Source organism: Cyprinus carpio, chromosome B3, assembly GCF_018340385.1.
Source record: "Cyprinus carpio isolate SPL01 chromosome B3, ASM1834038v1, whole genome shotgun sequence".
NCBI classification, from domain to species: Eukaryota; Metazoa; Chordata; class Actinopteri; order Cypriniformes; family Cyprinidae; genus Cyprinus; species Cyprinus carpio.
The window spans coordinates 1,078,525-1,101,999 of record NC_056599.1 but is presented as its reverse complement, the minus strand read 5'-3'; the positions used below and the strand labels follow the sequence as shown (position 1 = coordinate 1,101,999).

Sequence of the window (23,475 nt, the reverse complement as noted above, 5' to 3'; positions counted from 1 at the left end):
CAGAAAGTTCTGAAGTTCTGCTTCGATGCCAGCCTCGCATTGAGTGGTATAGTGATCCCCAAGGAGTTGTGCCATAGCAGATGACTGAGAGGTCGCGACTTCAGTGTTTGCGCTCCCCTTGTCCGTGTCAGACAACGCAGCCTTGACTCCCCCAGCCTGTTGGTTAGCCGCCTCTCCCAGTTCAACCAGTTTCATATTAGCAGCCAGTCTCTGTGTTGGTGTAAGAAAGCCCAGGTGTTTGTGACGAGGGTCCAGCATTGATGAGATCATGGGGGCGAATGACACAATCTCACTAGACTCAATCTGTATAAATATATGATATATATGATGATAGGAATCAATAATCAGAAAACGTTGTATTTTTTGTTGTTTATTTTATGAATAAAATTAATATTAAAATGAATACTTTTATGGAGTAACAGTTTTATTCTTCGCGGGGCTTATTGCTTAAATCTAAAAAGGTAACACGCAGATAACAGGAAAGTATCCATGTCATTATGTATATGTAAACTAAGATACAAAGTTTAGCTTACATTTATTCGTTGGATGAGAGAGGAATGCACTTTTGTCTTGAATTCCATGAGTCTGGGCCCGTCTCCTTCACTGCGCATGAGGTGGATATTGATGAGGCCGAAGGTGACGGGATAAGTGTTTGAGATGGAGACGTCTTTCTCTGCAGGCATAACCGTGGTGGCACAATTAAGTGCTGACAGCATGGGCTGTGTGTCCTCCATCAGCTGCCAGTACTCATCCTTCAACTCCAGGATCCTGGCATCTTGAAGCTTGGTCACGGTTCGGTCCGACAGCACAGCAACAACAGCCCACCGCTGCTCCACCATCCGATCAAACATCTCGCACACGGAGTTCCACCGTGTTTTACACGACTGGGTAAGCCGGTGAGTTGCGAGGCCCATTTGCTCCTGTTTCTTTTGCAGCTCTTTGGTTGCTGTAGTGCTGTGATTAAAGTGGCTAACAAGTTTACTAGCCGCTGATATTACCCGATAAAGATACAGTGCAAATCCGTCATTTATGGCCAACTGGAGGGTGTGTGCAAAGCAGGCAACGGAAATCCAGGGCACTCTGGTGGGACTGTTGGCAGCTACAATATTGGCCGCGTTGTCATAAAGGCATGCAATAACTCTGCCTTTAAGTCCCCACTACTCTACAGCTCCATTCATTTTCTCAGCGAGGTGGTCAGCTGTATGCCGGCCTGGCAGGCTTTCTGTGAGCAGGACCGCTGAGTTCATTTGCCAGTCATCACTGATGTAGTGGCAGGTTATGGTGATGTAGCTCTCAACTGTTAAAGCGGTCCAGCAGTCTGTAGTTAGAGCAACTCTCTCAGCTTTGCTCAATTCTTTTAACAGCTGCTGCTTTCGTTCTTCGTAGTGAGTTTCTACCAGTCTGGTGATGGTACGTCGTGATGGAATTTGATATGCTGGTTCCAATAAATGTATCAGTTCTTGAAAACCATTGCCCTCAACAACACTTAAGGGCAGAATATCCATCTCAAGGACACTACGCTACTCTACACAACGCAACCTGCATTAGATAAAAAAATGCATTAGATTAATCGATAACAAATTAACGTGATCGACGAAATTCTTAACGATCAATTATCGATCGTCGATTAATCATGCCCATCCCTACTTTCAACATTTGATATGTTATCTATATTCTATTGTGAATAAAATATAAGTTTATGAGATTTGTAAATTATTCCATTATTTTTTACTCACAATTTGTACAGTGTCCCAACTTTTTTGGAATTGGGTTTGTATAATTCTAAAGGCACCAATATAGAGCGGCACAGAGTGCTTATGAGCACCCCATGCACAGAATGATGAGCTTGAACAGAATCACAGTGTGCAGGTTATGCAGCCCTCCGAGTCCACATAGAAAAGTTAGTACAACACACATGCTGCTCTGCTCGTATTCATCCTCAGTTCTCTCTTCCCAGCAGTTCAGTCAGTGTACTGTTTGAGTAAATGAATTACTTCGGGATATTGGTTTATTTCGACTCGGAGGGAGTGTCCGCCATTTTAAAAAAGTGAATAGCTTAAGTCATTTGTGGATTAATGCTTACTGGAGATGCGAACTGTTTCAAACGATTCAGTCCGATTTGGTGAATTGGTTAAACTGGTTCACTAAGAACCGGTTAAATCGAATGATTTGTTCACGAACCGGACATCACTAGTACAAAGGGAACAGATATTGGTACATAGTGTATTAAATCTGTGCGTTAGTTTGAGCCATTTCTCTGAACTGTTTTAAACCTCAGTTACTGTGCGCTCTTGAAGAGAGTTTCATCATTTTGACTGCAGTAACCGAACTAGGGCTGGGCGATTTATCGCATGCAATTGTCACACGCATTTCGTCAGTAAAGCCTGTTCCCTGATTACCACAAAATCGCCATGACCTGCTTTCAAATGGAGCGGCATTCAATAGACAGAGCCGTAGATCACTGACAAGCTACGCAATATTGTGTTCATTATCGCAGATGAATCGCCTTCGATAATGAACGCGATATTGCGTAGCTTGTCAGTGAACTACGGCTCTGATGATTATTAATAAATAATTCTAATTATTAGTAAATAATTGAAATATCTCCTTACTATTTTCCCCCAACATAGTCGTGGTAATTTTTGCATTAATTTGCAGTGTTTTTAAGCATTGTGGTTTAAAAACAAGTGATTTAAGCCATCGAAATGCAAATAACTGCACTATATGTGTGAGCTGTCTGTTTCTGAGTGTGATTTCTGCATTTGGGTCAGATCGAGGTCAGGTCATATTCATACCTTAAACCATTCCAGAGTTCATTTGGAAGCGGACCGAGACCACCTCTTCAGCTGGGTTTCAGTAAGATTGTATGGTCCGCACCTGAGTGTGATTGCTGTATTTACACCTGCCAAAAAAGTCCACATCAAGAGGGGAAACGACCTTGAGTTCGATTCAATCGAACCAAACAATACAGGTATGAATACACCCTTAAACTGCAATTCATCGACTGGCTCCAAAAGGGAATCAGTCCCGTTGACTCCCCATGTTAAAATGCCTAACTTTACAGCAGAAAAAAAAAAAAACTCATCCATTTAAATTATATTAAGCCTTAAAGTTCTGCATAATTACGGGCGTGGCCACTTGAGTGACAGGTGGATTCATGCTGCGGTCACCACCATCGCGCTAGGCGGGCGTGGTTTCAGCTACTAACTCCAGCCACGGCCCATTTTCAATTATCTGGGAGTGACGCAACTAAGATGGCAATGGCCGTCTCCATGCATTTTGAGCTTCAAAAATGCTCTTCAGAAACCTACGGGTAATGACATGGACACTACGTCCATGTTTTTTAAAAAGTCTATGGTACTGACGCAGAAACCCAGAGGCAGTAACACTAACTATAACCATGGTGTTGTGGCAGAAATTGTCCAATGTTTTCACATCATTAATTTCAAGGTTTGTACAACCTTTTGAGAGAGAAATTCTGCATTCTCTCCCCATTGCTCTTCTCTTTCTATACCAATAACTGCACCTCTACTGACCCCTCTGTCAAGCTCCTGACGTTTGCAGACGACACTACAGTCATTGGTCTCATCCAGGACGGCGACAAGTCTGCTTACAGACAAGAGGTTGAGCAGCTGGCTGTCTGGTGCAGTCTTAACAACCTGGAGCTGAACACTCTCAAAACTGTGGAGATGATCGTGGACTTCAGGAGAACCCCCCCTGCTCTCCCCCCACTCACCATCATGGACAGCACAGTGAAGTCATTCAGGTTCCTGGGCACAACCCTCTCTCAGGACCTGAAGTGGGACATTCACATTGGCTACGTTTACATGCACCCAAATAATCCATTTGTAATTGGATTAACGGATCAATCGGATTGAAAAACATTCATATAAACACCTTAATCAACCCGATTGAGGACGATCAGAATGAAATTTCCATCAGATTGAAGGGGGTGGTTTATTCCTCTTCTAATACGATTGAGCGTTCATGTAAACACTCGATCGGATTGAACCACAAAACTGAAAGGACTGCGCATGTGCAATGACGCAGAAATAACGTAATGATGACGCACTGAACGAGCGGCTCTTCCTTTTGAATAAAGTGTTGTATAAATGTGTGTCCTGTCATTATAAAACTCTCCTTTCACTCGCAGCTGTGAAGTGGAGCAGAACAACCTTGTTTTGGCTACTCATCCACAGGCAACCCATTTTGGCCGCTGGGAGGGGCTTTCTTTTTGCATGATAAAAATGAACAGCACAGCGGTTTATATGTTTTTTATCCATAAATGGGTAGATATTAATTCTGCTGTTAAAAACAAATAAAGAAACCGTGTAGGAGAGAATTATTATGTGCAAACAGTGAGAAATTCTATATTATCTATGTCACTTTCACTTTTCACTTTCACTATTTGAGCAGTGTGCATATGTCAAAAAATCTATTCCGATTTGAAGCTTGTGACATGTAAACATGCACATCAACCCGATCATTTTGTTTAGCGTTCATGTAAACACTACAATAAGATTCATCAATCGTAATGAATTCAGTCCGATTGAACCAAGAAGTGTGCATGTAAACGTGGCCATTGACTCCATAGTGAAAAAGGCCCAGCAGAGGTTGTACTTCCTTCGTCAGATGAAAAAGTTAAACCTGCCACAGGCACAGATGACACAGTTTTACTCAGCTGTTATTGAGTCGGTTTGGTGCTCTTCTATAACTGTCTGGTTTTAGTCAGCCAGCAAATCAGATATAAGAAGACTGCAGCGGACTTTTAGGACAGCAGAAAGGATCATTGGTGTGCACCTGCCCAGTCTTCAGGACTTATACAGCTCCAGAGTGAAGAAATGGGCAGGTAACATCATCAAAGACCCCTCTCACCCCGGACACAACATGCTTGCACTTCTTCCCTCAGACAGACGCTACAGATCTCTGGCACTAGAACATCTAGACATAAAAACTGTTTTTTCCCCCATGCCATCTCCAGCTTAAACAGATAACACAGTAATCATAACCTATGTTCTGTAATTCATTCCATAATTCATTCTACATCTGTAGTTATTGCCTCATTCTCAAGTATTATGTAAATACATATGCATATATCTTTATTTATACTGTTCAAATCTGTACATAAATCTACTGTTCCAGATTCATTATTTTTTTGTTAAGTCTTACTATTTAAATGGTTTTTTTTTTCTGTTTTCATGTCAGATGTGTATGTGTTAACGTATTTATGAATGTACCAGGAGCACCTTAAAAAAAAAACACCACGAACAAAAGTGTGCTTGTGCACACCTGGCGAATAAAGCTGATTCTACTTCTGAAATTCAAGCACTTTTCAATGACTTTCAAGTATTCCACACAACTATTTCCAGCACTTTAAACCTCTAAAAATGATACAATTTAAATGTTATTTTTAATGGGTCAAAACACAAGTTTTATCAAAATATAGTTTAATGGTTAACAAACAATAAAAAATACATCAAATTACCACTTTAACCAGTAGATAGCAACAGAGGAGCACTTACTGGCTCATTAGTCAATCATTTCTACTTGCTTTACATTTTGAAATTATAAAATAGCTATTATAAAACATCAACTTATAAGAAATCAAATTTTGTCAAAGTTTTACACTATTTTTGTGTATAGAGTAAGAAAAATAAATTGAATTTGGTGAGTCATTTGCTGAGTTGCAAATTACCAACATTTTCTTTGCTTTGTGACTGAATCGCTCATCAGTTATAAATACTGAAGTTATCGGTCAGTTCTATATAATACTATAGAATTATATCTATATGAAAAATTTGATTTTATACGTTACTGATGTTACAGTAAATTTTGCATGCTTCCCATCTCAAGCTTAGTGCTTTACTGTCAAATGTGTATTACCAAGAAATAAGCATGTAATATTATTAGTAACTGCACGTATTAATGTAAAACAGTAGTAATTTTAGGATTAAATTATCTTTACTTTTCATACCCCACACACTAGCCCCAGCACTACCAAACCTGCTTCTGGTGTGCTACCATCTGTAGAACTTAGTGGCTCTGCTCTCAAATGTTAGTCTGGAGTCCTGCACTATTACATCAGGGTTCAATTTTATGTTCACATTTTTCAGATTTTAACAAGTTACTGAAAATGAACCCATTTTTATTTTTATTTCAGAGCCGACTGAAGAAAAAGAGGAGAATGAAGAATCAAGAGTGAAGTTGAAGAGAAACGTCATGTCAAAACTGGAGTAAAACCTTTGAGTTGCTCTCAAAACAAACAAAAAGATTTAAAGAAAAGAAGAGCCAAGACATCTTTCACATGCATTCAGTGTGAAAAGTGTTTCACACACAAATATGGTCTTGAGCGTCACATGAGAGTTCATACAGGAGAGACGCTATTCACTTGTGATCCATGTGGGAGGAGTTGTTACACAATCAGCACACCTTAAGAAACACATGAACATCCACACTGGAGAGAAGCAGCACGCATGTGATCAATGTGGTAAAATGTTTTTATGGGCTTCAGTTCTGAAGAAACACTTGAAAGTTCATTCAAAGGAGAAGCCACAATTATGTAATTTGTATGGTAATAGTTGTTTGCGTCTAAAAAAATTGAAAGAACATCGGAAAATACATACTGCTGTGGGAGAGTATATGTGCTTTGTGTGTGAAAAGACTTTTACTACAGCAAGCAGTTTAAAACTGCATGAGAGGATACACACCGGAGAAAAACCATACAAGTGTTCACACTGTGACAAGAGATTCAGTCAGTCAGTACATCAGAAAACACATGAGAGGATTCACACTGGAGAGAAACCTTATAAGTGTTCACACTGTGACCAGAGATTTTATCATTCAAGACATTTGAAAACACAGAGATGATCCACACTGGAGAGAAACCTTATGAGTGTTCACACTGCAATAAGAGATTCAATAGATCAGGAGACCTGAAAACACATGAGAGGATCCACACTGGAGAGAAACCTTATAAGTGTTCACACTGTGACAAGAGATTCAGTCAGTCACCAAATCTGAAAACACACGAGAGGATCCACACTGGAGAGAAACCTTATAAGTGTTCACACTGCAACAAGAGATTCAGGAATTCATCAAGTCTGAAAACACACGAGAGGATTCACACTGGAGAGAAACCGTATAAGTGTTCACACTGTGACAAGATATTCAATCAGTCAACACATCTGAAAACACATGAGAGGATCCACACTGGAGAGAAACCATATCACTGCACTACAAGTGGGAAGCATTTCATTCAGTCATCTGATTTACACAGTTATGCAAAAAAACAATAACAGTAAGGCCCCATCCACATGGAGACACATTTAGCTTTATACATAGATATTTTGTATCATAATGCCATTTTCCAGATGGTTCCAGTGTTTTAGGTGCCTGAAACCACTTTTTTTTTTTAAACCGGGTCCCAGAGTGGATAAATCTGAAAATGAGACCTTTGCGTTTTGTGTATACAGCCAATCCATATATTTTGTGAAAAACAATGATTTCATCACCTGACAAATCGACCCTAGTCAGACACCGCTACGTCACATAACAACAACATTGGTGGACTGGACTAAATTCTTTTGTTTGTGCTGCAGAAGCTATTGAGCCTAGCTTTACTAACTTTACTAGCTTGTCTTGTTGTGTTGGGTTTGAATACAGTGCGCAAGATTTATGAACATGATCAAAGTCTTCTCTGTTTTTAATGTATCTCTGTGGCAGAATTACAGTGCCACATACTGGTCTGGCATGTATACTACATTATTTTGAGTTGTTTTCAGTGGTTTCTTGTATACGCAGATGTTTCTTGAGACAACGACATGTTTACGGAATAACAAGAGAAAAAAAAGATTGGCTTTTTGTGGATGAGCCCTAAGTAGATCATCTTCAGATCCAGCACTTTCAGGTCTGATGCTGCCTCCTCACCTAATTTGAAACAACAATGCAACAAATAATAAAATATAATCTGGATAAATCTGTTCTAACCAGTCATTACAAGTGACATGACAAAGAAACATTATCTAAAGTTTGCCTACTCACGCGCCATGTTCGGAGCGCACGCAGAGAGTCTTACGGACAACACCGAACCAAGCTCTTCTTTGCGTCCTCCTGCACCTAAACGAACAATTACAAATCGCAGTTTAAACATGCAAACAGAAAAATATGTGAAAGAGCCCAAATTCAGCACCAGAGGTGTGTGCAATTCATTCAGCTGCCCACTCTCCGTAAGAAGAAAACTAGTATCGTTCCACATTGTCTCTGCCAATATCCTACTTTCCAACGTATATACTCCCCTGCATCTCTCCCACTGCCACTGGCATTACCTGCTTCAATAAATCTGCAGTCAACTAACCTTCTGTTCCCGAGTCCGTTTTGTTTCAATGATAATTTGCTTGCGAATGGCATTTCTTCTCTGATGACGTCAGTTCGACGGCTCGGGGCAGAATTTGCTTTGTATTTGAGTGAACGATGAGAGAAGAACCGCAAAAATCAAAACCTCGCCCTCTACTGAATATTCCGTTTCTGTTGGAAATATGTCACTATACTTAAATAAAGTCGGCCGTCGTTCTGGTATGTGGGCAGAGGAAAAAATGGTTGTGTGGACCGCGGAGCTGACATAGAAAACAATTTCTATGTGGGTGTCTTTTTGAATTTGAAAGGACAAATACAAACAAAAATATCCTATATCAAAATATCCTTGTGAACACAGTCGTTAAGTCTCGTTGATTTTATTTTCCATGCTGCAAAGTTGTGTGATTTTAAATGAAATATTTCACTAATAATTCGCTCACTTTTCTCCTCTAATCCTCACTCACAATGAATGTTGATGCTGATCTAATACTATGCAAGTCTATAATAAAAATCATTATATTTATTTGTGCAGATCGGCTTTCTGTATTAAAAGAAAGGGAAAAAAAACGCGCACAGATGCCCTGCGTTTTCTCCCCGTATTATTTCCCTCCTCTCGCCGCGTCACTCTCCAGTCCAGCGGGTGGCGCTAAAACACACACGTTTGTTTGACAAACACCATTAAACCCCAGAGGAAGAAGTTTAGCTTCACCGCGCTCTCTGTTGTTTTGTTGTGATGCTGGTTTAATTATAAGCATCGTTTCTGTAAATAGAAAAATACAGTTTTTGAATCAGGCCAGTAACGTAAATACCTCTAATATCCTCACAGTCGTGACAGATTTGAAGCAAGCAAGAATATCTAGAGGAGTATCATCTGAACTGAGATATGCTGCTGTGAAGATGGTGTTTGTTAAAGAGGAAAGTGAAGAGAACACGAGTGAACCAGAAACCTGGAGAATAAAACACGAGGAACCAGAAACCTGCAGAATAAAACACGAGGAACCAGAAACCTGGAGAATAAAACACGAGGAACCAGAAACCTGGAGAATAAAACACGAGGAACCAGAAACCAGGAGAATAAAACACGAGGAACCAGAAACCTGGAGAATAAAACACGAGGAACCAGAAACCTGGAGAATAAAACACGAGGAACCAGAAACCAGGAGAATAAAACACGAGGAACCAGAAAGCTGGAAAATAAAACACGAGGAGCCAGAAAGCTGGGAAATAAAACATGAGGAACAAAGAGGTCAGTGTTTATTGTTCATTCATCTTAAATGACTGTTTGTGGTACATTAGGCTTACAAAGCATTGACCCTCTGGGGTCTGAGGTGTTTGGGGCCCTGGAGAAGTTTTGACATTTCCTGATGTTTGTGTTTTTTTTTTTTTTTAGTATCTTAAAAACATATTAATGGCTAAAGTTTGATTACACTGTAATCAGCACAAACTGTTACAATAATACATGAGCAGCATGAATGTAGCCTATACATGTTTGTGTTTATGAGAAAACAATCAAATTTATGTGTGGTTAGTGAAAAAGTTACGGTTTAACTGGTAGTGACCGTGTTACTGACCTCACATTACTTCCAAATGCAATTTTTAACTACCACATTCCTATTCACGGTCATTCTGGTACATTTACATTTAATCATTTAACAGACGCTTTTATCCAAAGCGACTTACAAATGAGAACAATAGAAACAATCAGATCAACAAGAGAACAACAACAGTATACAAATGCCATGACATGTCTCAGTTAGTCTAGTACAGAACACGTAGACAGGTTTTTTTTTTTTTTTAAGAATATGAAAAAGATGAGTCTTTAGATGTTTTTTGAAAATGAGTAAAGACTTAGCTGTTCGAACTGAGATTGGGAGGTCATTCCACCAGCTGGGTGCAGTCCAGGAAAAGGTCCGTGAGAGTGATTTTGAACCTCTTTGGGATGGCACCACAAGGCGTCGTTCACTTGCAAAGCGCAGACTTCTGGAGGGCGCATAAGATTGAACTAATGAGCTTAGGTATGTTCGTGCCGTGCCAGTGGTCGTCTTGTAGGCAAGCATCAGTACCTTGAATTTGATGCGAGCGGCTACTGGTAGCCAGTTTAACCTGATGAGGAGAGGAGTAACGTGAGCTGTTTTTGACTCATTGAAGACAACCCTCGCTGCTGCATTCTGGATCAGTTGCAGAGGCTTGATAGTACATGCAGGAAGGCCCGCCAGGAGAGCATTACAATAGTCCAGTCTGGAGAGAACAAGAGCTTGGACAAGAAGTTGGGTGGCTTGCTCTGACAGGAAGGGTCTAATCTTCCTAATGTTGTATAAGGCAAATCTGCAGTACCACATGATGTTATGTAGATGAAGAAGAGAAGTGGTCCAAGCACTGAGCCTTGAGGAGCCCCTGTAGCAAGTTGTTGTGACTTAGAAACTTCACCCCTCCAAGACACCCTGAAGGATCTATCAGAAAGGTAGGACTTAAACCACTGTAGTGTGGTTCCAGAGATGCCCATCTATCTGAGGGTAGACAGGAGAATCTGGTGATTAACGTTGTCAAAAGCAGCAGACAGGTCCAGCAAAATGAGTACTGAGGATTTTGAAGCTGCTCTTGCCAGTCGCAGGGCTTCAGTAACTGAGAGCAGGGCAGTCTCAGTTGAGTGGCCGCTTTTGAAGCCAGATGGGTTGCTGTCCAGGAGGTTGTTCTGTACAAGAAACATAGAGAGCTGGTTGAACACAGCTCGTTCAACTGTCTTTGCAATGAATGGAACAGTCTACAGTCTGTAGTTTTCTAGAAGTGCTGGATTTAGAGATGGTTTCTTCAGCAGTGGGCTTACCCAAGCCTGCTTAAATGCTGAGGGAAATGTTCCAGAGTGAAGAGAGGAGTTGATAATGTGAGTAAGTGAAGGTATGACTGAAGAAGAAATCGCTTGAAGGTGGTGAGTGGGGATCGGATCAAGTGGACAAGTAGTAGGATGACTGGACAGGATAAGTTTGGAAACGTCCGTCTCTGAGAGTGGAGAGAAGGAGGAGAGAGAGTGTGAATTAGTCGTTGTGAAGATATCCTCAGTATCCGGTGTGGAGAATTGGTCACTGATGGTTCTTGTCTTATTTGTGAAGAAAACTGCAAAGTCATCAGCTGTAAGAGTCGGTGGAGGCGGATTAAGAAGAGAATAGAAAGTTTTGAAAAGTGTCCGAGCGTCACAACAGTTGTTAATTTTGTTATGGTAGTATGATGTTTTAGCAGTAAAGACATTTGCAGAGAAGGAAGAGAGGAGAGACTGATACACACTGAGGTCGGAAGAGTTTCTTGCTTTATGCCATTTCCTCTCTGCAGCCCTGAGGCAGAGACAATGTTAATTCTAGCAACATTAGCCTTACAAAGAGCCAACAATCTCTTTTGGAAAACAAAATATGAGGTGTGATGCTTAGTTTGCCTGGAGGCTGGGCATTTTCGCAAGTAGCATTGGTATCGATCCCTCTTTTTCAGAAGCAATCTTTGCACAACTCCAGCACTGAACTGACCTATGGATGCAATGATACCATTTTTTCAGAACCGATCCGATACTGAAAATTCTGAGTATCCGTCGATACCGATCCAATCCGATACCAGCACATTTTTTTTTTTTAAATCAATGTAGAATTTCTATACTTCTCTGTGTTGACCTGATCGTCACTCTTTTGTGTGTTAATCACAATCTACTACATATACACAACTTCATTTTAATGAAAAATAACAGATGAAAAAATGTTATCATAATATATGACAAAAATACTATTATAAACTAGGTAAGTGGATAATTCAGCAGCAAAAGATACTCTAGAAAAATCACGGGTGCACAATAATTTTTATAAAATAACTCGGCCTTTAAGTAGGGGTGGTTAATCTGTCTGATTTCCCGATTCGATTACGATTATTGAAGTCCCAATTCGATTACAGTCAATTTTCGATTATTAACGATTCTCGATTAGCGATTATTGATTTTCCATTTCACAACAGTAAACGAAAATACACTACAAAGTGATTGCAGTATTAAAAAAAAGTCAGCTACTGAATTACTTAACTCTTTTATTGAGTAACAACAACTCAAAGCACTTTCTGTGTCGTGTAGTTATAACTTCAGAATTATTTGTATGTAGCTTATGTTCTGTAAAACACAGAAATGAATACATCACATTGTGTTGTGACTCATCAAGTTGAACTAAACAATAACAAATAAATGAAAGGCTTATTTCCTTTAGGAAGTAGATCAGATCCAACATACTGTAGAAATTGGACAATTTTCTTCTAGAAAGACAAGGTGTTCAGGTGGAGGAAGACTGCAGGTTGCAGTCGAAACATGTCAAGGTAAAGAAAAAGTTTTTCCACGACTCCACCTGAACAGCTTGTCTTTCTAGAAGAAAATTGTCCAATTTAATCATTAAGAAGACAAAACGAACATTTTTGAACAACTTACTGTAGCTTCAGCTTATATACTGTACTGTAGAACACAGTGAAAAAAACCAACACACCAACAACTCACCAACCAAGTATAAATAAACATCCATAGCTCTGGAATGACCAGATTCTTATGGAGGAAGACCAGCTGGTCCACATGTTGTGGCGTGAGTGTGCTCCGTTGTGCTGACACAATGTCTCCCACAGTGGAGAACACTCTCTCTGCAGCAACGCTCGTACCTGGGATACATAAATATTGTTTGGCCAGCTTAGCTAGGAGACATGTCAAACGGGAGCGTGTCAAACGGGAGCGTGTCCAACGGCGCTGTGTTTACCGACAACAATGACAGCAACAGTGGCGATCCAACACAGCCGAGTAACAGCTCGCAGCCGGCCGCTACTGGAGCACCAGCAGCTGATCGCTTAGCGGTTTCCCCGTCGGAGTTTCCCAACAGCGACGGCTCCAAGCGAGGTAGAGGGATACCCAAAAAAGAGCCCACAACTTAGCCGATCACTTACAATAACAACACTGCTCAAAACGAAAACGAGGGCATTTTCTCGTGCAGGGTTTGTGGTAAGATGTTTCCAGACGACGTCCAGTTGAGAAACCACGAGACGCAGCACGGGACGTTCACCGGCGGCGTGAGCACGGGAGTGGAGCTGGTCACTGTGGACGGCCCGACGATGATCTCTCATCCCCAGTCGAGGTTTCAGGAGGTCCCGCGGACAACCGTAAACGCAAGAGAACGAGACGACACGTCGCCTGTGATCTGTGCGGGAAGGTCTTCCGAGACGTCTACCACCTCAACCGGCACAAACTGTCACATTCGGGCGAGAAACCGTACGCGTGTCCGGTGTGCGGGCTGCGCTTCAAACGCAAGGATAAGGATGTCTTACCATGTGCGGTCTCACGATCGTGGTGGATCGGTTGGTTGCTCGTTCCTGGTTCTTCCATTTTACACACCTGCTCTGGCTGCCGTTACACGCGCTTGCTAACTGGAACTGGCCGCGTTCGTGACGTTCAACTCCCGGTATAACATTTTTTACAAAATAAAATAATGCAAAATTAAAAAAAAAAAAAAAAAAAAAAAAATCGATTTTTGAAAATTTAATAATCGATTCATACTCGTCCATAACATACTCGCGATTAATCAATAATAAAAAAATTTCACCACCCCTACCTTTAAGTCCCCACTACTCTACAGCTCCATTCATTTTCTCAGCGAGGTGGTCAGCTGTATGCCAGCCTGGCAGGCTTTCTGTGAGCAGGACCGCTGAGTTCATTTGCCAGTCATCATTGATGTAGTGGCAGGTTATGGTGATGTAGCTCTCAGCTGTTAAAGCGGTCCAGCAGTCTGTAGTTAGAGCAACTCTCTCAGCTTTGCTCAATTCTTTTAACAGCTGCTGCTTTCGTTCTTCGTAGTGAGTTTCTACCAGTCTGGTTATGGTACGTCGTGATGGAATTTGATATGCTGGTTCCAATAAATGTATCAGTTCTTGAAAACCATTGCCCTCAACAACACTTAAGGGCAGAATATCCATCTCAAGGAACTTGCAGATCCCTTGGGTAATTTTCTCTGCTTGTTGTGCATCACAGCCTCGAGTCCGTGCTAACGCTGACTTGATGCTAGGTTGAGACTGAGAGCAGGATGCACCGCCACCGACATTAACCAGGGACGGATGCACTTTGTTTAAGTGGTACATCATTTGAGTCGTGGCCTTGTTGTACTTATACATGGCATCGTAATGTTTGCAGTGAACTATTTCACTTTTTAAATCAGAATGGTCCCACGCCAGACTTCGCCGTGACCTCTTCATGATTTTTCTTTTGAAATCAAACTGGAAATTCACAGATAACCGAGTATGGTGTCAAATATTGCACCCTGGTGGTAAAATGTTTAATTGCTGCCACACAGTGAAATTCATTTAATTGCTTCAAGACTCACACTACGCTACACAACACAACCTGCATTAGATAAAAAAAAATGCATTAGATTAATCGATAACAAATTAACGTGATCAACGAAATTCTTAACGATCAATTATCGATCGTCGATTAATCATGCCCATCCCTACTTTCAACATTTGATATGTTATCTATATTCTATTGTGAATAAAATATAAGTTTATGAGATTTGTAAATTATTCCATAATTTTTTTACTCACAATTTGTACAGTGTCCCAACTTTTTTGGAATTGGGTTTGTATAATACTAAAGGCACCAATATAGAGCGGCACAGAGTGCTTATGCGCACCCCATGCGCAGAATGATGAGCTTGAGCAGAATCACAGTGCGCAGGTTATGCAGCCCTCCGAGTCCACATATAAAAGTTAGTACAACACACATGCTGCTCTGCTCGTATTCATCCTCAGTTCTCTCTTCCCAGCAGTTCAGTCAGTGTACTGTTTGAGTAAATGAATTACTCCGGGATATTGGTTTATTTCGACTCAGAGGGAGTGTCCGCCATTTTAAAAAAGTGAATAACTTAAGTCATTTGTGGATTAATGCTTACTGGAGACGCGAACCGTTTCAAACGATTCAGTCCGATTTGGTGAATTGGTTCAACCGGTTCACTAAGAACCGGTTAAATGGAACGATTTGTTCACGAACCGGACATCACTAGTACAAAGGGAACAGATATTGGTACATAGTGTATTAAATCTGTGCGTTAGTTTATTGAGCCATTTCTCTGAACTGTTTTAAACCTCAGTTACTGTGCGCTCTTGAAGAGAGTTTCATCATTTTGACTGCAGTAACCGAACTAGGGCTGGGCGATTTATCGCATGCAATTGTACCGCGCATTTCGTCAGTAAAGCCTGTTGCCTGATTACCGCAAAATCACCATGACCTGCTTTCAAATGGAGCGGCATTCAATAGACAGAGCCGTAGATCACTGACAAGCTACGCAATATTGCGTTCATTATCGCAGATGAATCGCCTTCGATAATGAACTTGATATTGCGTAGTTTGTCAGTGAACTACAGATCTGATGATTATTAATAAATAATTCTAATTATTAGTAAATAATTGAAATATCTCCTTACTATTTTCCCCCAACATAGTTGTGGTAATTTTTGCAATAAGCCATCGAAATGCAAATAACTGCACTATATGCGCGAGCTGTCTGTTTCTGAGTGTGATTTCTGCATTTGGGTCAGATCGAGGTCAGGTCATATTCATACCTTAAACCATTCCAGAGTTCATTTGGAAGCGGACCGAGACCACCTCTTCAGCTGGGTTTCAGTACGATTGTATGGTCCGCACCTGAGTGCGATTGGTGTATTTACACCTGCCAAAAAAGTCCGCATCAAGAGGGGAAACGACCTTGAGTTCGATTCAATCGAACCAAACAATAAAGGTATGAATACACCCTTAAACTGCAATTCATCGACTGGCTCCAAAAGGGAATCAGTCCCGTTGACTCCCCATGTTAAAATGCCCAACTTTACAGCAGGAAAAAAAAAAAAAAAGTTTACAGCTAACTTTGCCCTTCATGAAAAGTGTGAAAGGGGTGAATTTTTTTTTAAAGATTTTTTTTAACTCATCCGTTTAAATTAAATTAAGCCTTAAAGTGCTGCATAATTACGGGCGTGGCCACTTGAGTGACAGGTGGATTGCTGCTGCTGTCACCACCATCGCGCTAGGCGGGCGTGGTTTCAGCAACTAACTCCAGCCACGGCCCATTTTCGATTATCTGGGAGTGACGCAACTAAGATGGCAATGGCCGTCTCCACGCATTTTGAGCTTCAAAAATGCTCTTCAGAAACCTACGGGTAATGACACGGACACTAAGTCCATGTTTTTTTAAAAAGTCTATGGTACTGACGCAGAAACCCAGAGGCAGTAACACTAACTATAACCATGGTGTTGTGGCAGAAATTGTCCAATGTTTTCACATTATTAATTTCAAGGTTTGTACAACCTTTTGAGAGAGAAATTCTGCATTCTCTCCCCATTGCTCTTCTCTGTCTATACCAATAACTGCACCTCTACTGACTCCTCTGTCAAGCTCCAGATGTTTGCAGACGACACTACAGTCATCGGTCTCATCCAGGATGGCGACGAGTCTGCTTACAGACAAGAGGTTGAGCAGCTGGCTGTCTGGTGCAGTCTTAACAACCTGGAGATGAACACTCTCAAAACTATGGAGATGATTGTGGACTTCAGGAGAAACCCTTCCTTCGTCAGCTGAATGCAATCACTTACACAACTGAAGCTGCAGTGAAGTCATTCAGGTTCCTGGACACAACCCTCTCTCAGGACCTGAAGTGGGACATTCACATTGGCTACGTTTACATGCACCCAAATAATCTGTTTGTAATTGGATTGACGGATCAATCAGATTGAAAAACATTCATATAAACACCTTAATCGACCCGATTGAGGACGATCAGAATGAAATTTCCATCGGACTTGAAGGGGGTGGTTTATTCCTCTTCTAATACGATTGAACGTGCATGCAAACACTCGATCGGACTGAACCACAAAACTGAAAGGACTGCGCATGTGCAATGACGCAGAAATAACGTAATGACGTATGAGGCACGGAACAAGCGGCTCTTCCTTTTGAATAAAGTGTTGTATAAATGTGTGTCCTGTCATTATAAAACTCTCCTTTCACTCGCAGCTGTGAAGTGGAGCAGAACAACCTTGTTTTGGATACTCATCCACAAGCAACCCGTTTTGGCCGCTGGGAGGGTTTTTTTTTTGCATTATAAAAATGAACAGCACAGCGGTTTATATGTATATTTATCCATAAATGGGTAGATATTAATTCTGCTGTTAAAAACAAATAAAGAAACCGTGTAGGAGAGTGGTTATTATATGCAAACAGTGAGAAATTCTATATTATCTATGTCACTTTCACTTTTCACTTTCACTATTTGAGCAGTGTGCATATGTCAAAAAATCTATTCCGATTTGAAGCTTGTGACATGTAAACACGCACATCAACCCGATCATTTTGTTTAGCGTTCATGTAAACACTACAATAAGATTCATCAATCGTAATGAATTCAGTCCGATTGAACCAAGAAGTGTGCATGTAAACGTAGCCATTGACTCCATAGTGAAAAAGGCCCAGCAGAGGTTGTACTTCCTTCATCAGATGAAAAAGTTCAACCTGCCACAGGCACAGATGACACAGTTTTACTCAGCTGTTATTGAGTCGGTTCGGTGCTCTTCTATAACTGTCTGGTTTGAGTCAGCCAGCAAATCAGATATAAGAAGACTGCAGCGGACTTTTAGGACAGCAGAAAGGATCATTGGTGTGCACCTGCCCAGTCTTCAGGACTTATACAGCTCCAGAGTGAAGAAATGGGCAGGTAACATCATCAAAGACCGCTCTCACCCCGGACACATCCTGTTTCCCCTTCTCCCCTCAGACAGACGCTACAGATCTCTGGCACTAGAACATCTAGACATAAAAACTGTTTTTTCCCCCATGCCATCTCCAGCTTAAACGGATAACACATTAATCATAACCTATGTTCTGTAATTCATTCCATAATTCATTCTACATCTGTAGTTATTGCCTCATTCTCAAGTATTATGTAAATACATATGCATATATCTTTATTTATACTGTTCAAATCTGTACATAAATCTACTGTTCCAGATTCATACACATTATTTTATATAATAAGTCTTACTATTTAAATGTTTTTTTTTTTTTTTTCTGTTTTCATGTCAGATGTGTATGTGTTTACGTATTTATGAATGTACCAGGAGCACCTTAAAAAAAAAACACCACGAACAAAAGTGTGCTTGTGCACACCTGGCGAATAAAGCTGATTCTGATTCTGAAATTCAAGCACTTTTCAATGACTTTAAAGTATTCCACACAACTATTTCCAGCACTTTAAACCTCTAAAAATGATACAATTTAAATGTTATTTTTAATGGGTCAAAACACAAGTTTTATCAAAATATAGTTTAATGGTTAACAAACAATAAAAAATACATCAAATTACCACTTTAACCAGTAGATAGCAGCAGAGGAGCACTTACTGGCTCATTAGTCAATCATTTCTACTTGCTTTACATTTTGAAATTATAAAATAGCTATTATAAAACATCAACTTATATGAAATCAAATTTTGTCAAAGTTTTGCACTATATTTTTGTGTATAGAGTAAGAAAAATAAATTGAATTTGGTGAGTCATTTGCTGAGTCGCAAATTACCAACATTTTCTTTGCTTTGTGACTGAATCGCTCATCAGTTATAAATACTGAAGTTATCGGTCAGTTCTATATAATACTATAGAATTATATCTATATGAAAATTTGATTTTATACGTTACTGATGTTACAGTAAATTTTGCATGCTTCCCATCTCAAGCTCAGTGCTTTACTGTCAAATGTGTATTACCAAGAAATAAGCATGTAATATTATTAGTAACTGCACGTATTAATGTAAAACAGTAGTAATTTTAGGATTAAATTATCTTTACTTTTCATACCCCACACACTAGCCCCAGCACTACCAAACCTGCTTCTGGTGCTACCATCTGTAGAACTTAGTGGCTCTGCTCTCAAATGTTAGTCTGGAGTCCTGCACTATTACATCAGGGTTCAATTTTATGTTCACATTTTTCAGATTTTAACAAGTTACTGAAAATGAACCATTTTTATTTTTATTTCAGAGCCGACTGAAGAAAAAGAGGAGAATGAAGAATCAAGTGAAGTTGAAGAGAAACGTCATGTCAAAACTGGAGTAAAACCTTTGAGTTGCTCTCAAAACAAACAAAAAGATTTAAAGAAAAGAAGAGCCAAGACATCTTTCACATGCATTCAGTGTGAAAAGTGTTTCACACATAAATATGGTCTTGAGCGTCACATGAGAGTTCATACAGGAGAGACGCTATTCACTTGTGATCCATGTGGGAGGAGTTTTACACAATCAGCACACCTTAAGAAACACATGAACATCCACACTGGAGAGAAGCAGCACGCATGTGATCAATGTGGTAAAATGTTTTTATGGGCTTCAGTTCTGAAGAAACACTTGAAAGTTCATTCAAAGGAGAAGCCACAATTATGTAATTTGTATGGTAATAGTTGTTTGCGTCTAAAAAATTTGAAAGAACATCGGAAAATACATACTGCTGTGAAAGAGTACATGTGCTTTGAGTGTGAAAAGACTTTTACTACAGCGAGCAGTTTAAAACTGCATGAAAGGATTCACACTGGAGAAAAACCTTTTAAGTGTTCACACTGTGACAAGAGATTCAGTCAGTCAGTACATCAGAAAACACATGAGAGGATTCACACTGGAGAGAAACCTTATAAGTGTTCACACTGCAATAAGAGATTCAATAGATCAGGAGACCTGAAAACACATGAGAGGATTCACACTGGAGAGAAACCTTATAAGTGTTCACACTGTGACCAGAGATTCAATCATTCAACACATTTGAAAACACATGAGATGATCCACACTGGAGAGAAACCTTATGAGTGTTCACACTGCAATAAGAGATTCAATAGATCAGGAGACCTGAAAACACACGAGAGGATCCACACTGGAGAGAAACCTTATAAGTGTTCACGCTGTGACAAGAGATTCAATCAGTCACCAAATCTGAAAACACACGAGAGGATCCACACTGGAGAGAAACCGTATAAGTGTTCACACTGTGACAAGAAATTCAATCGGTCAACACATCTGAAAAAACATGAGAGGATCCACACTGGAGAGAAACCATATCACTGCACTACAAGTGGGAAGCATTTCATTCAGTCATCTGATTTACACAGTTATGCAAAAAAACAATAACAGTAAGGCCCCATCCACATGGAGACACATTTAGCTTTATACATAGATATTTTGTATCATAATGCCATTTTCCAGATGGTTCCAGTGTTTTCGGTGCCTGAAACCACTTTTTTTTTTTTAAACCGGGTCCCAGAGTGGATAAATCTGAAAATGAGACCTTTGCGTTTTGTGTATACAGCCAATCCATATATTTTGTGAAACAATGATTTCATCACCTGACAAATCGACCCTAGTCAGACACCGCTACGTCACATAACAACAACAGTGGTGGACTGGACTAAATTCTTTTGTTTGTGCTGCAGAAGCTATTGAGCCTAGCTTTACTAACTTTACTAGCTTGTCTTGTTGTGTTGGGTTTGAATACAGCGCGCAAGATTTATGAACATGATCAAAGTCTTCTCTGTTTTTAATGTATCTCTGTGGCAGAATTACAGTGTCACATACTGGTCTGGCATGTATACTACATTATTTTGAGTTGTTTTCAGTGGTTTCTTGTATACGCAGATGTTTCTTGAGACAACGACATAAAGTTTGCCTACTCACGGCGCCGTGTTCGGTGCGCACGCAGAGAGTCTTACGGACAACACCAAACCAAGCTCTTCTTTGCGTCCTCCTGCACCTAAACGAACAATTACAAATCGCAGTTTAAACATGCAAACAGAAAAATATGTGAAAGAGCCCAAATTCAGCACCCATGCACGTGTTCTGTGCACACAGGGCACATGCAGAGAGATGCGTCTCAAAGCTCTTGAAAGCTGAATTTGCCTCTTCTTGCTCTCTTGTACTAACAAATACATACAAAATTATGTAAAAATATCCGTCTTGGAGAGTACCCTCAAAAAAAACCTGTTGGTTATGTCTTAAGTGAAAGTAAACGGTGGAGAAAGAAATCGGATGTGTATCATTATAATGGATGCATTGTCTCTTCAAGTCACCGCACCTAATTTACTAGCTGCTGAAATGTTAATTCAAGAAAATTAAAGAAAATCACTCACTGCTCTTGACTGAATTACTTTGTAGTTTTGACAAGAATTAATCCACAGTCAAACCAAAAATTATCCAGACACCAGATATATATATATATATATATATATATATATATATATATATATATATATATATATATATATATATATATATGTATGTATATATAAAAACAAAACTAAATGTAACAGCAAAATAAAGTTCATTTATATAAGTAAGGATAGCAGAATAAAATAAACTGTGACTTATTACACCCAACCATTCTTCCTACAGTGGACTACCAGTAAAACTGATAAAAAAAAAAACAATTGGGACCAAAAAATATTCTAACACTTTCACTTGACCAAGGTATTTTTTTGATTTATTTTTTTATTTATTTTTTTTGCTAATGCAAGCTTTTTACACCACAGACTGAACAAAATTAAGCATTGGTTGGTAATTGGTCGACAAAGTATTAATAGTTGTGAAAATATTTTCATATTAACAGTTGTCTGAATTTTTGGTAGATTGTAATCCATTACTTTCTATCAAAGTTATCTGACATTTAGCACTCCTAGACTTTCTGGTAATGTTGGTGGTGTTGCTACTGTTTTTATGTGAAGAAAAAAAAAAAATGTGATGTAGCAAATGCAATGGAGTTGTACCAGAAAGTTTCAAACATGCTGTGGTTCACCATCTGCTTCAGAAACCATCTAACCTCAGTAATTTCAGACCTATATCTAAGTAGCCTTTTATCTCAAAGCTGTTAGAGAGAGTTGTTTATCGTCAGTTGAATTCAGTATGACCAATGTTTTAGATACTTTTTAGTCAGGTTTTAGATCACTGCCAGCACAGAAACTGCACTGTTGAAGGTAAGCATTGACCTTTAGCAAGTTCTCGATACTGGTTCATATGCTGTGCTTGTTTTGTTGGATTTAAGTGCGGCATTCGATACAGTTGATCATAGTATTCTGTTACATCGGTTGGAAAAGTTGGTGGATATTCAGGGTGTCGCTCTGCAGTGGTTGGCCTCTTATCTTAAAGACAGAACCTTCTCAGTAGCATTGGGAAGTTTTCTTCTTCATCGGCTCCTTTGTCATGCGGTGTGCCCCAAGGGTCAATTTTAGGCCCTCTTCTTTTTTTTTACTTTACATGCTTTCCTTGGGTGCCATTTTTAGGAAATATAAGATTTCACACCACTGCTATGCTGACAATACACAATTCTATCTTCCAGCAAAAACTGACAATAGTGACTCTTTGGATGTGCTCTATGACTGTTTTGATGAACTAAAATGTTGGATGGCTAATCGTTTTTTTGCAAATAAACGAAAGCAAAAGCAAAATTCTGATTTTAGGCCACTCTAGGACTTTATCTGTTTTTAATTTATGGTCTCTCTCTGCCAATGTTCAAACCTATGCAAGAAATCTTGGGGTTACATTTGAATTGTTACTCAACTTTGAGAAACTATTAGCACAGTGGTAAAGGGCAGCTTCTTCCATCTGAGATCAACTGCTAAACTGAAACAGTTTTTGCCCCACGAAGATCTGGAGACTGTAATCCATGCTTTCATAACATCATGCCTGGATTACTGTAATTCCCTTTACTGAAGACTGCCTCAAATAACGATTTCTCATCTGCAAATTGAATCTTTTTCAGCTGCAGCTCCTAAACTTTGGAATAGTTTGCCTGTAAATGTGAGACTTGCTCCTTCACTAGCCAGTTTTAAGTCTGTCCTTAAATCTTATTTGTTTTCTTTGGCATTTGATTAATGCCAGTTTAAGGTTTTGATGTTAGTTTGCTCTGATTCTATTTTAATGTTTTTATTTTTCATATAATGCATGTTTCCTATTATGCTTTTTATATACTGTGTTTTGGTATAGACTGTATATTTAATTTTACAGTGAAGACTATGCAGTGCTATGTTACATTTGATTATTCCGTTTCTGTACCTGGAC

General features: G+C 39.7%; 1 protein-coding gene and 1 pseudogene across 2 annotated transcripts; both read left to right on the top strand.

The window, feature by feature from the left end:
* The first annotated feature begins 6,420 nt into the window (after positions 1-6,420).
* On the top strand, positions 6,421-7,538 carry LOC122136427 (annotated as a pseudogene).
* Positions 7,539-7,555: 17 nt separating this feature from the next.
* LOC109108479 (zinc finger protein 501-like) lies at positions 7,556-21,620 on the top strand. Of its 2 annotated transcripts, none has more exons than XM_042719394.1 (2): positions 7,556-9,598; positions 19,424-21,620. In XM_042719394.1, exons 1-2 carry the CDS (start codon positions 9,250-9,252, stop codon positions 20,554-20,556), a joined length of 1,482 nt encoding a protein of 493 aa, XP_042575328.1. In that variant the 5' UTR covers positions 7,556-9,249; the 3' UTR covers positions 20,557-21,620. The 2 variants fall into 2 exon arrangements, with proteins under 2 accessions (XP_042575328.1, XP_042575329.1); XM_042719395.1 differs by lacking the exon at positions 7,556-9,598 and adding an exon at positions 17,815-18,102.
* Positions 21,621-23,475: the final 1,855 nt, after the last annotated feature.

What these genes read in the sequence shown, in the direction of transcription:
- LOC109108479 (XM_042719394.1), top strand. Translation starts at nt 9,250, where the DNA reads ATGGTGTTTGTTAAAGAGGAAAGTGAAGAGAACACGAGTGAACCAGAA. An exon ending in AAAACATGAGGAACAAAGAG is followed by an intron (nt 9,599 to 19,423) that starts GTCAGTGTTTAT and finishes TTTTTATTTCAG; the next exon opens with AGCCGACTGAAGAAAAAGAG.